A 13,789-nucleotide genomic window follows, 5' to 3' on the forward strand; every position below is an offset into this window, starting at 1 on the left:
GTGTCTCAATTCAATGGCATGATTTGAAAAAAAAAACAAAAAGAAGGGAAAAAGACTCACCTTTGGAAAAATCGGAGGACTGTACTTGGCTTGTAAGGAGGTTATGGACTTTTGGATGATGTACAAGTAATTAATTTCATAGAGAAAAATTAATATTGGTGTACTATTTTGGAGCTATGAGTGGTTTGGTTGGACATTGTGAATTTGTGATTACAATTTCTGTATCAGGGGCAGATATATAGCTAACGAAACTTTATACCATCTAAATTAATTAAATAGTTTAAGACTAAAATTAAATGACGTAAAAAAATTAAATAAATCTAAAATAAATATTTTTTTGGAATATAAAATATATATTTTATACAACATAATTCTTGTAACAAGACACTATCATTTTTTAGAATAACATAGTGGTATATATAAATATTTATTCGTTATAATTTTATTCAAATTTTAACACAATAAAAATAATTCTAATAATTATTTTGGCTTGTATCGTTGTAGTCTGTCCTCCTTATTTAATCAGGCTGTATTTTATATTTAAAGCCCAAACTGATTACATTTTAAGCCACGTCAGGCCAGGCTGAAGATAGGCCGGACCATAGGTCTTGGTGGGCCATCCTGGCCCGTTCTTGTAGCATACACTTTCTATCCACGTTGTTCTCGTCGGAGTTGAGTGATTGCAAACAGTCGTCGGAGTTCGATGTTTGGACGGTGGAGAAGACGTGAAATTTTATTGAAAGGATTTTTCAGTCATTATAGATAGAACAGAACATCGATCCCATATTTTGTCCTACAAAACCAGACCGAAATATAAAATTGATTCTCTTTCATTATCGGTTCGAATGTTAATACAATTTGAAACCCGATCGGTACAACCAAATCATATTTACAACATTGTATAAAAAATAACTCTACAATAAGCATCGACAGTTTCGAACCAACCAGAATCAATACCCTTTTGTATAATAGCCAAGTAGTGGTCGGTTGTTCAAATTTAGGCATGTGCCAATTTACCTAAACTATGAGCTCTGCATTCCTAGAATTTAAAATGGAGGCACAGTAACAATTTGTAAACACAATTCAGACTTTCAGAGCACTTGATACAGTTCCAATGAAGTTCATGCCGTGAGGCCTATGTATTATATTACTGCTCTTCGTCAAAGTCCATAAGGAAATCCGTCAAGTTCTCTGAATCATCAATAGCATCTTCCAAAGACAATTTCTCCTCCTTTTTCGACTTGCGCTGCAAGTTTAAATGTTACCAACAACTAGTGAGTTAAAACTTAAAAGAGACTTCGTGGAAAAGACTCATGTTATCTATAGAAGGAAATTCACCTTTGATTTGGGAGGTTTAGGTGTAGTTTTGTAAACACTCCAATTCCGAGGTATTTTCTCTTCTTCTTCGCTATCACCTTCAGCCTCAGTCTCACTATCCTCTTCTTCGTTCTGATACAAATACAAGTTACAGGAAAAATCACATCATATACGTTCAAGCTTCGTGCAACACCAAGGTAAATGAGGCTTACCTCAGTTTCACCTATGTCAACTGCTCGTGCCATTGCTTCGTCCATATCTGTCATCTGCTTGATGTGAAAAATCATGCGTTCAAATTAATAGAGCTCCATAATTCCAATTTCTTCGTATAGATAAATGGAATCCCCCAAAAATATTATCATTCAGTATTCACAACATAGAAGATGTAAAAACTACCTCAACTGTTTCAGTCTTTTCTTTTGCCAGCATTTTGTCCAGATCTTCCCTGGATATGAGTTTTCCATGCTGATGACAATGAGAGAAAGACGGTCAAGATAGTAGAAAATGTGCCATAGTTGTTTTTTAAAGACTTATTTCTAACTGGTCTCCTTGGTCTTCAAGTTCAAACAAGTCAATGATTACTCGATAAAATAAAGCCACTATACATAATAGTGATCCCAGAGCATTGGACATTCACCGATCATTACGAGACAAGTCCAGCGAACACATGGATGGTAAATCTTATAACCTGAAGTACTCAATTATGTCTCAAAAGTCAAACCTTCTGCTATGTTTAAAAAGCGGAAACAAATTACAGAAATATATCTGAAGAGATATCATTTACCTCTTTTAGGAAATCCAGCATATTGGCTGTTGGTTCATGAAAATCAGGACCTCTGTAATCAATGACTTCATTTGGATCTTGAATGTAATTTATAGTTGGATAGACAGGATCCCCACCCCATACTGCACAAGCCAACAGAATTGTAAACTGGTGTCTCACAATAAACGGCTCAGAGAGGTAAAGACGAGAACCCAATAGAATAACCAAAAACAATATCAAAACAATGGTAAAATTCATAGCTTTGGGTAGTACTTTGCTTTATTAGATCTTCTCGCATTCTCATTGCTAATGGGTCCCTGCGGATACGAATATCAGTTCCCATCATTATGCGATATTCTCGATCTGTTTGATGACTAAGCATTTCCTGTAGTTGAGTATTTTCATCTTCACCAGTTTCTTCAAAATGTTTCTGAATAGCTTCACGTGAGGTATCACCCTTCCATGATTTTACCCATTCTGAGTAGTACGCCATGGGCCCTATTTCTTCTAATCTGTCTTGCTCAGCTTTAAGCCTGCAAGTTTTCTCAAAGATTTTAGACTGACACAATCATTTTAAACGATGTTACAGCAATATGAAAAAGAAAGGGTTGTATTGCGACATTTGAGGACAAATGTACATGATGACACAGCCCAAACTCTAGGAATCAGTTTTTTCTAATGTTTCCATACACCAATTTGATGCAACTAATCGAGATAAATAAACTGTATATTTAAATGAGTGAAATACCTCTCTTCCTTGTAAAGATGTTTCCTGGCCCTGTACAGAGATGTTTCAGTTAATGTTGGTGTATCGCCATGAAGTTTTACTTGTCCAGTTTCTGCCATTGCTTTGAGAAAAACCTATTAATGAAATGTGATAAGTCATAACTTCAGAAAAGATGTCTTGAGCATCAGCATAGGCTAAACTTTGAGCAGAAATTACATTTGAGAAGGAAACAGGTTTGTCTCGATTTCACCAACATGATTGAATGACAATGAGAATGATGAACAAGTTTAGTACTTCAGAAGTCTACAAGAGAGACATCTCACATCTGTCTTATATTTGTGTTTTGCACTTTTGCATGACACTGTCCCTATCATAAAGATGCATTCAAACAAAAGTTTATCACTAATTCTTTTTCCTCTATATTAACACTAACCGTTTCAACATCTGGTCGTCTCCTTTGCCATCTGGACCACTGCTCCTTTTCTGGCTTTCTCCAGTTCCACCACAATTCTTCACTTGTGAGCGTACCTTCTATTGGCTTCTTCTTTTCTGGATCAATAAAGGGATGGGGGCGCCCAATTTTCTTATCCAAATCATAGCCAGTCTCTTCTTCATGCTCAGGTTCTGTCTGATAAACAACATACTCAGAAGACAAATCTTTAGGGTCTTCCATGGTCTCCTCAACAACTTCACATTCCAATGGCTCGTTTGATTCCACATTCACTGTTGAAGATTCAGCAGCAGATGTTTTATACTTCTTCCGCCTACTACCAGGATTTTTACCATAGGAAGGAGAACCTTTTGATTTTCCCTTTGGTTCAGGAGCCTTAGCAGCCCTAACTCGATCAAGAGTACCTTCTGGCCAGTATTCTTTGCCTGGAATACTTGCACGAGCCCCGAGCGCTGGCTCATACTGCCCAGATGTTGAATCCATATAACTGTAGTAAGGAGGCTTCTCGACTGACACTTCAATGAAAGGTGGTTCCTCATCCTTCTTCTTCTTATTCTCACACCTTATACTGGGGAGTTGAGTAGTCCTTCTTATAGGGTCTTTGAAGCTAACTCTAACTTGGAAAGTTCCATGTAGGAATGAACCTAAAAATGGAGTCTTCGTAGATTGCAGATAATTATTGATTACAATCATGCAAATAAAATGTATTATAGCAGAAACAGAAGCTAAACATACTAAAGAAGAAGCATAAACCAATTAATAAACAACAGGGGTAGCAATTCCAGCACTCCAATTCATTATATAACCCAGCAAATTCACATTTCTTTCTCCATCCATCAAACTAACTAAATTGTACATATGAGCATTTAGAGCACGAGGTTCTTCATAGAAAATGTTCAATGCAAGATAAGATATAAATGTAATATCAAGGGCGGCGAGCATGAAAGAAGAGAAACCTGCAAATGACTAAACCGAGCTTTTCCGACTGAAAACCCATCAGCTGAACTTCTAAGTCCTTTGTCTGCAACACCTGAAATGAATCCATAAGTGTCAAAATAAAAAAAACTATGTTCTTCAGAAGAACACATAAATTTGTATAGTAGATTCAAACCCACCGGTGGAAATGCAAGCTGGTGATAGAGTACCCATTTTCAATCACAAATGCAATCAAGACATGAAATAATTTTATGAATATGAAATAAATAAATTAAATAAATAATTTGCTGGGTTGAAGAGGCGAGGGGTTTTAGTGAAAGTCAAGCCAGAGTTCTGAAGATGGATAAGGTAGCGAGTATAACTTTAAAGGGTCGATGATCTTGGGCCGGTGAACCGTTTGGTCCCTGATTTTAGTCATTGTTAAAACGTTTAGTCCTTGATGTGAAATTCGAGTCCCTACAATCGTAAAATGTGAAATGAGTAGACGTTTTGTGGAGGTTGACCCAATGAGCCAGGGGCGGACCCACACCCACCCTTCGGTTTTAAAAAAATTGAAGTATATATGTTTATCTAATTTTTATTTACTATTCCCTCGTCCTTGAGGATATTTTTATATAAAAAAAATTATTTAAATTATTCATGATGTTTTATTTAATTTTTAAAATCTTAAATAATATGTTTTTTATAAAATATTTATTTAAATTATTCATCATGTTATATTAATAAAACATCACGTATTTATTTTCAACAAAAAAAAAATCATATACAGTATTCGTTTTAAATGAAAGTTTGTACAACCTGGCCTACACTAGCTCTGATAGTTATCACGGCATCGATTCCCAGATTTTTATTTAGTTTAGACTTTAGACCAGTTTCCTTTACATGACGAGCTTTATATTTACTTTTGAAAGTAGCTTTATATTTATTTTTATTCCTTTTTTATTTATTTTAATTAATATTTTAACTTTCATTTCATTTTCTTCCTTTTCTTTTCGATGTACTCCATACAAGATTATTGTCTTTTGTTGCCTATATTTAATTGTTAAGATAATTAATTTAATATTTAATATTTCAAATTTGAAAATATTATTGATTTAGAAAATTTACAATGTGATTCAAAATTTTTAAGAGATTTTTATTTAATACCTTGATATTTATATATATATATATTTTTTTTAGAATCAGTTATATATTTATTCTTTCCTCAACTTTATTAACAATATTATTAATATATGAAGTATAATTTTCATCTCAATATTTTTCTAAATCTCTCCGAATATTTCATAACCGACAATAAAATTTTAAATGTAACAGTCGCTCGATTCCGTAAGCCACACAAATCTATTGAAAAGTTCCAAATTAAACGTTTTCTAATCGGAACTTAACATTTGTTGATACTTGTCTCCTACCTCCAACCTTAGATCACTCCTTGGATCCATGCCAATAATTAAAATTAGGGATTATTTCACTTTGTTTGAACTAATTCAAATCTCACAATAATAATAATAATAATAATAATAATAATAATAATAATAATAAAAATTCACATTCTGCACATAAAAATTCACTTTTATTTATTTTTCATTTCAGTGCTTGAACGTTTGTTAGCTTTCCATGTAAGCCCTTATAAACATTTACGCTCAAAAATTTCAGCTCAATACGCATTCATCCGGTTGGAGATTACTTTCTTTCTTCGCTCTCTTTCTTTCCGTTCACCCGTTTTTCGATCTTCAAATCCAACAAGAACATTGATTCCTTCTCATATTCGTCTCTCTGAATCTTCGTTTGTCCTCTGCGTGTTCTCCAGTAGTGAATAAACACGACGTATCTCAGATTGGGGTTAGATTTTGTTGAGGATTGATCTTTTGAATTGAAATGCTGGTACGATTACGAGGAATGTAGAGGTGTCGATCATAAATTTTGATAGGTTTTAAGCATTCTATTGCTGGATTTGAAGTATTGATCGATTATAGGGTGCTTTTACTTTCTCATTTGCGCGAAGTTATAGTTAGGGTTTATTGATTCATCTTTTTGTCAGTTCATTTTGGTGAGATGTGCATGTTTAGTTTCTGGTAGAGGTGCAGATTTGTGTGCATTAACCTCATTGGTCGTCAGAGATGGTTTCTTGAGACTGTTTGTTCGTTGTAGCTCACACCGAATTTGTTGATAGTACATCAGATTGATTACAAGATGAAGAGAGTAAAAGGTGAACCTAGTACCAGGAGGTTTAAATTGTCTCATTTTCTGTTTGCTATAGGGGTATTTTACTTGGTTTTTTTAGCGTGCAAGTTTCCGCATTTTCTGGAGATCGCAGCAATGTTGAATTGGGATGATAGCCATGTTGGATTGGATGGGAGGATCATAGGAGTTCCAGAGGACTCTGATTTAAGCAAAGCCTTTGTTAATTCTGTTCACGAGGATAGATTCCATAGGAAATTAGAAGATAATGAAAACCAAAGCCCATTGTTGATTCCTGGTAAGGAGCATGTGAAAGAAGGAAAAGAAGGCTCGCTTACGATAAAGCCACTTCAATTTCCTTATGGTCGGATTACAGCTGAGATTATGAGGCGAAGAAATAGAACAAGTGGATTTTCATTACTTGAGAGAATGGCAGATGAGGCTTGGACACTTGGACTGAAAGCATGGAAAGAAATGGAAAAGATTAATGTAAATGAGACTGGGCAGAGTTCTGTAGTTGAGGGGAAGGTGGAGTCTTGTCCTTCTTGGCTGTCAATGAGCGGGCAAGAACTAGCAAGTGGAGACGGGGTTATGTTTCTTCCTTGTGGGCTAGCTGCAGGTTCTTCCATTACTGTGGTCGGAACACCTCATCTCGCACACCCGGAGTTCGTTCCACAATTGGCTAGGTTGAGGGGTGGTAATGGCGTGGTAACAGTTTCACAGTTTGTGGTTGAGTTGCAAGGTTTGAAGGCAGTGGATGGGGAGGATCCTCCGAAGATACTGCATATTAATCCTCGGTTGAAAGGAGATTGGAGTCACCATACAGTCATTGAACATAATACTTGCTATAGGATGCAGTGGGGAACAGCTCAAAGGTGTGATGGTATGCCATCCAAAGGTGACGAAGAAATGCTTGGTATGTTGACTTATTAAAATCTGTGCTGCTTCGGACCCATCAGCAAACTCTTATGCTTTTTTTTTTAATATATATTTTCTAGTCAATTTAAGTGATATATTTTAACGGTTCATTACTGTTAGGCAACTCTTTCATTGACTAGATTGTATTTTTTCAGTTGATGGATTTCGGAGATGTGAAAAGTGGATGCGGAGTGATATTGTAGACTTGAAAGAGTCTAAGACAACATCTTGGTTTCAGCGCTTCATAGGGCGCAAGCAGAAACCTGAGGTTACCTGGCCGTTTCCTTTTGTTCAGGGTAGACTATATGTCCTGACCCTTCGTGCTGGTATTGATGGTTACCATATTAGTGTTGGGGGCGGCATATTACATCATTCCCCTATCGAACGGTATGTTCCATATATAAAGATTGAAAAATCATCTATACATGTTGTAGGTCCCTAATTTTATTCAGGGAATTAGCTCTTAAGTTCTCTGGAGAAAATGACATGTCCACTCATAGCATCTCGGTGCAATCATCAATGCCTTACATTTACATTTTTTTGTTCCTCTGTTTGGGGGGATTAATTTCTTTGAAAATCTATGCATTTACTCTCATGTATTCTTTGCACCTTGTTTACCTTTCTGAAATGTTTTTTCAGTTACATTCTTACAAAATTATGTGTATGCCTCGATTTATTTTGCGGAGTTCCCTGTTTATTTGAGACTTTGTTTTGCTTGATTTTCAATGGGTTTTGTAGTGCTTCTTGATTAATTTCTTGTGTTGGAGTCTTCAATATTGGACTGGTTCTTTATGCGATATACTCTGTTCTGTTTTGGCTCCAAACAGAAATAATTATATTCCCTGTTCTTTCCGTCTTCCTTCCAGGGCTTCACTCTTGAAGATGCGACTGGTCTAGCTATTAAAGGAGATGTGGATATTCATTCCGTTTATGCCACTTCTCTACCTAGTTCTCATCCAAGTTTCGCTCCACAAAGAGTTTTAGAAATGGCTCCAAAGTGGATTGCTCATCCTTTACCCCATACCCCGGTTCGACTTTTTATTGGTGTTCTTTCTGCCACCAATCACTTTGCCGAGCGCATGGCAGTTCGAAAAACTTGGATGCAAACTTCAGCCGTTAAGTCTTCTGATGTGGTAGTGCGTTTCTTTGTAGCCCTGGTAAGGCACTGTTGTTCACCTTTTCATAAATTTCTATTCACTTTTAAAGAGGCCTATTTAGCTTCATCGTTTTTTTTTCCATTTGCTTAGTCACTTTCTTCCCTAGCATCGGTCACACACACATGTACTCATAGCATTACAATGTCTTTACCATTTTGTTAAATGAACCTGTAGAACCCAAGGAAGGAAGTCAACGCAGTGCTAAAGAAGGAAGCTGAGTACTTTGGCGACATTGTGATTTTGCCATTTATGGACCGCTATGAGCTCGTTGTTCTTAAAACTATTGCTATCTGCGAATTTGGGGTGAGTAGGTGTAGATGTGTCGTCTCACTTTATTTTTCTCTATTTTCTGGATTTACAATCTTATTGTCATCTCTAGATGAAGTCTATTTACGAGATATCTCATCCTCCTTGTAGGTTCAAAATGTGACAACTGCTTTCATCATGAAAGTTGACGATGACACATTTGTGAGGGTGGATTCTGTTCTAAAAGAAGTTGAGGGCACCCCTCGTAAAAGGCCTCTGTATATGGGCAACCTAACCTTTTGCATCGTCCTTTGAGACATGGAAAATGGTCAGTCACATATGAGGTACTACATTCTTGCTTAATTTTTATCTTTATATGCGTCTTTTTATGCTGTATTTTGATGGAAAACTGGGAACTTAATTGCTGGCATCAATTTTATCTTTGTTATTATCGGTATTAAGATCGGTTTATAATGTTGTAGGAATGGCCAGAAGATGTATATCCTCCATATGCCAATGGGCCTGGATATATAATCTCGACCGATATTGCTAAGCATATAGTCCTCGAACATGACAACAGACGCCTACGGGTTAGTTTTGCCATTCCTTAGATTATTTATTTGCATCCAACCCCATTAGTTTTCACTCATGGGTATAATTCCTCCATGGCAGCTTTTTAAGATGGAAGATGTGAGTATGGGAATGTGGGTGGAACAATTCAACAGTTCAAGGGCTGTCCAATATTCACACAACTGGAAGTTTTGTCAGTATGGGTGCATGGAGAATTATTACACAGCACATTACCAATCTCCAAGACAGATGATCTGCCTTTGGGACAAGTTGTCTAGAGGTCGAGCTGGCTGCTGCAACTTTAGATGATAACACGAATGGCGAACATCCATCTTTATCGGAGGAAGTTGATTTTACCTACCACCAGGAAAAAAAAAAACGAAGCAGGCTCCAAAGGCGGCGGCTTTGTGGTAAATTTTTTAAAAAATCCTGTTGTATTTTTTGTTTCCACGTTCTCGGTATCTAGAAAAAGAAGCAGAAGAAATTCATACCATGTAAGTGATGTGACTGTCATCAATCCACTATGTTGTACACAAGAAGTCTGTATGCTAATTAGGTTTTGTGACATTTGATGAAATGAGTTTGGTGCTATCTATAAGCCAGCCCATTTCCATTTTTAGAATGAATTATCCAAAACTTTTACTACAAGCCAGGGGCGGATACACCATGGAGCTGGTGGGGCATATGCCACCAATGGTTATAAAATACAAATTAATTTTTCATGTCATATTTTAATGTAAAACTCAGCCTTACTGGTAAGATTCACCATTTACATCCAACAGGTCTAGCCTTAGGGTGCATTTCTTTTTTTAAAAAGATTAAATGTCTGAATCTGAATACACGAATATTAAGATATGATATCTAAATCTGAATAGAGATTTATTAAGATTATTTTTTAAAAATCTGAATGTATCTTAATTATAATGTGTTTTTTAAAAAATGATTATATTAAATAATAACACCAAAAAAACTTGATAATAAAATTCAATTATTGAAATGATCAACATGTAATGCAAGTTATTTTGAGAAGAATTAGAAACACTCCTAATAATATTATATATAAATAGTTAAAATATAAAATTTTCAATTATTGATTCTTCTCTGCATAAGTTGAAGCGCAACGTCGTTCTTCAAATTTTCCATAAACCGGACATCTTCAGTTGTCCAATTAGTTCCATGTGCTTCTTTCGGATTTTCTTCTTCTTGTTTTTCGTCGAATATTATTTGAGCAGTGTCAAAATGATTGAACAGATCATCGTTAATACGCTCCTTCCTAATGAAATTATGAACTATAAAAAATAAAAAAAAAACGTCAAGTCAAGTTGGTTTAGGAAGAAAATAAAAAAATATTTTAACTAATTAATTATGGTGATTAATTAACATCTGAATTCTATTAAGTTGGAAAAGTATAACGTAATAGATCAGATCCTTTCAAAGATAATAAGTGGATTTCTTAATAAAAAAACAAACATTCTTAATGGACCAAAATCTGAATAATTAAAATTAAGAGGTGTATTAAGACCCATATTCTTTCTTCCTCTTTTTCCTTTCATTTTTTCCTTATGTTTTGTCTTCTAATTATTTCTTCCACGCTCCTTTATCTAATTTAATATTTTTACATTTAAAACAAACTTTAATCTTAATTAATAAATAAACTTCTCTAAAAATCAGCCTTTCATACGTATATATTATAAATCATAAACAAAATAACAACTAAGAGTGGTAGTTCTAAGTAAGAGGACATTTTTTGAAATGTTTACATAAACTCTAATAAATAATCAAGTCTCATCAAAATAGTAAAAATATATTTTGATTTAAAAGAGATTTGTTAAGATACTTTGATCAATAACTTTATCTAATCAATTTTAGTGAGTTTTAATAGATTCAAATAATGTATAATTAAAAAATCCGCGGTGCGACAGTTTTTTTTCTAACAATTATATACATAAATATACATTCAATTGAATCTATATATTCGACCTATTATGAATGTCCTCTTGAGTCTTGATCATCCTAACTTTCGAATTCTAAATTCATTGTTGTTCATTGATACTACCTAACATTTGATCACGCATTCCGTCCCTGAGTAAAATCGACATGTTAAAAAAAAATCTCAAACTCTCGTCGATATTCAATATATGCCCCCAGTCTTAAGAATCTCTGCCGCTGCTACAAGCAACAGTTTTGAAGGAGCTTATAAGATATCATAATGACCAAAGATGGTCATGGAATATACTATTTGTGGAGTATTCTCTAAACACGTTTTGTGCAATTTTCTATTTCGAGTCTTGTGGGGTCTTTAATTGACTACACAAGACAAGACGACAGCATTATTTAATTTCAGTTGTAATATGTATACATTTCGAATTATCTTATTATATCAATCCATGACCATAGGTACTTGTTAAGAAATTCATGGCGAACATTCAAATAATATATACTAGTGTTATTCACGCACCAAGCACTGATGGCAATCATGAGGAGACGAGGAACCCAAAAGAAAAAATTAATCTAACACCATGGGATCTCCAACTCCTTTCAGTTCACGCCATTCAAAAAGGACTTCTCTTCAACAAACCAAATCAGAAATTCGATTTCGTTGAAATCCTTAAACACTCCCTCTCTCGCACACTAGCCTTCTTTCCTCCATTCGTAGGTCGCCTCAAAATGATCGAAAACGATGATGGCGGCGATACTTGCTGTCATTTCATCTATTGCGACAATTCAGGGGATCGATTTGTGCATGCGGTAGCGAATCGTGTGAGTGTTGCTGATATTATGGGACCTGAATATGGTCGTTTTTTCTCCTCAACGGAGTTGGAAATTATGAGGGCGTCCCAGAGCCGTTGCTTGCTGTGCAAGTAACCGAGCTCGTAGACGGTACCTTCATTGGTTGCACCATTAATCATGCTGTTTGTGATGGCACGTCATTTTGGCATTTAGTCAATTCTTGGGCCGAAATCTCTCGAAAATCGAGTCAGCATCAGCATGTGTCGATTCCAAACCCTCCTGCTCTGCACCATTGGTTTCCTGACGGTATTGATCCCCCATTACGGATTCCGATTATTCCAACGGCCGACAAAGATTCCATTACTATGCAAGCATTGAAGGAGAGGGTTTTTCACTTCACAAGAGAAAGTATAGCTACCCTCAAAGCAAAAGCAAATGCCGAGGTTGGCACTGAAATATTAACATCTCTTCATTGCAGTCTTTACTCGCTCATCTTTGGCGCTCAGTCATTTGCAGTCAATATGCAAATGACATGGTTGAACCTCATCAAGAAACACATTATAGGTAATTAATGTAAAATTAATATTACCGCTAATCTATAATTTCATCAATAAATCGTGATAAAAAATTATAGATTGATCTTGGTCTATAACTACGTACTTCGAAAGCAATTTTCGGGCAAAACTGGCGTTTGTTGACCAAAATCATGAGTAGCTGCTTAATATATAAACCTGTTTCTAATAGGAGAACAAAATCTTGAGTAACTTGATATGAATAACAGTGTTATCTCGAGTAACTTGATTGACAAGTTTGACATTATTATAGTCAATTTTACTTTGGTTTGACATTATTATTGTTATGATTGACAGGTTTCTAAGAGGAGCACGATCAAGAATGCATGAATTGCCACAACATTATTTTGGAAATGCAGTTCAAGCAGGAGCTGTAACTTTGAAAGCGAAACAAGTCATCCAAAATGGACTCGGCTTCACAGCTTGGAAGATGAACATGATGGTTGCTGAACACACAAGAAAATATGCTAGACTATTTTAAGAAATGGGTAGAGAATCCGAAACTGTTACCAGCAGTTAGCAACTTAACTAATGCTTTGGTCATGAGCAGCTCTCCGAGGTTCGATGCCTATGGGAACGATTTCGGCTGGGGAAAGCCTGTGGCGGTTAGGAGCGGCGAAGGGAACAAATTCAATGGGATGATTACTGTGACTCAAGGAGTTGAAGATGGAAGTATTGACATTGAAGCTTGCCTTTCTCCGTATGTATTGGAGGCCGTGGCTAATGATAAATGATTCATGGATTCTGTTACAAGCAAATCAAATTAACCAATTTGATTTGTAATTGGTCAGTAAGTAATTTTTATTCTTCATCATGGAATAGATGAAATGTCTAAATCCGTGCTTACAAATTCTAGTGCTGTATACCCTGGCAATTTTGTTCCCTTGGCTTGCAAGTTGCAATATCTTCAACAATAAGTAAGGACAGACATGTCAATTTAGAATTCCCAAACTGATGGAAATGTGTCACTAGGCATTTGAACCGTGTGTAAATAGACATACAGTGTGATTTTGACTTTCGTTAGACTCTAGAGAAAATGACAAACGTATACCTTAGACTTGAGACGAGTTTCTGTACATGTTCGTGGAACCGAAAAAAGTGCCCTAAACTTGCGCGTTATTCCAACTTATGGGGTCTTGAAATTGACAACCCAAAAGGCCTCATTTCTTACTTTCATCTAGGATCCCAAAATTGGTTGAACCGCCCTGGATTCATCTTTTCCCA

At 35.7% G+C, this 13,789-nt stretch overlaps 2 protein-coding genes and 1 pseudogene across 2 annotated transcripts; 2 read left to right on the forward strand and 1 right to left on the reverse strand.

The window, feature by feature from the left end:
* Positions 1-1,147: 1,147 nt before the first annotated feature.
* Positions 1,148-4,407, reverse strand: LOC139881245 (protein PLASTID TRANSCRIPTIONALLY ACTIVE 12, chloroplastic-like). The gene is made up of 10 exons (XM_071865753.1): positions 4,404-4,407; positions 4,215-4,288; positions 3,241-3,915; positions 2,829-2,941; positions 2,354-2,613; positions 2,102-2,223; positions 1,714-1,782; positions 1,530-1,583; positions 1,339-1,449; positions 1,148-1,246 (listed from the first exon to the last, which is right to left on the reverse strand). The coding sequence occupies exons 1-10, from the start codon at positions 4,405-4,407 to the stop codon at positions 1,148-1,150; spliced, it is 1,581 nt and encodes a 526-aa protein (XP_071721854.1).
* Positions 4,408-6,384: 1,977 nt separating this feature from the next.
* On the forward strand, positions 6,385-9,572 carry LOC139881243 (hydroxyproline O-galactosyltransferase GALT2-like). The gene is given in 9 exon segments (XM_071865751.1): positions 6,385-7,288; positions 7,446-7,646; positions 7,649-7,677; positions 8,157-8,447; positions 8,622-8,750; positions 8,865-8,982; positions 8,985-9,037; positions 9,176-9,283; positions 9,366-9,572. Coding segments are annotated over 9 exon segments (2,040 nt in total).
* A 2,106-nt stretch (positions 9,573-11,678) lies between these two features.
* On the forward strand, positions 11,679-13,332 carry LOC139881246 (uncharacterized acetyltransferase At3g50280-like; annotated as a pseudogene).
* Positions 13,333-13,789: the final 457 nt, after the last annotated feature.

Source organism: Rutidosis leptorrhynchoides, unplaced genomic scaffold (genome assembly GCF_046630445.1).
Source record: "Rutidosis leptorrhynchoides isolate AG116_Rl617_1_P2 unplaced genomic scaffold, CSIRO_AGI_Rlap_v1 contig135, whole genome shotgun sequence".
Taxonomy (NCBI): domain Eukaryota; kingdom Viridiplantae; phylum Streptophyta; class Magnoliopsida; order Asterales; family Asteraceae; genus Rutidosis; species Rutidosis leptorrhynchoides.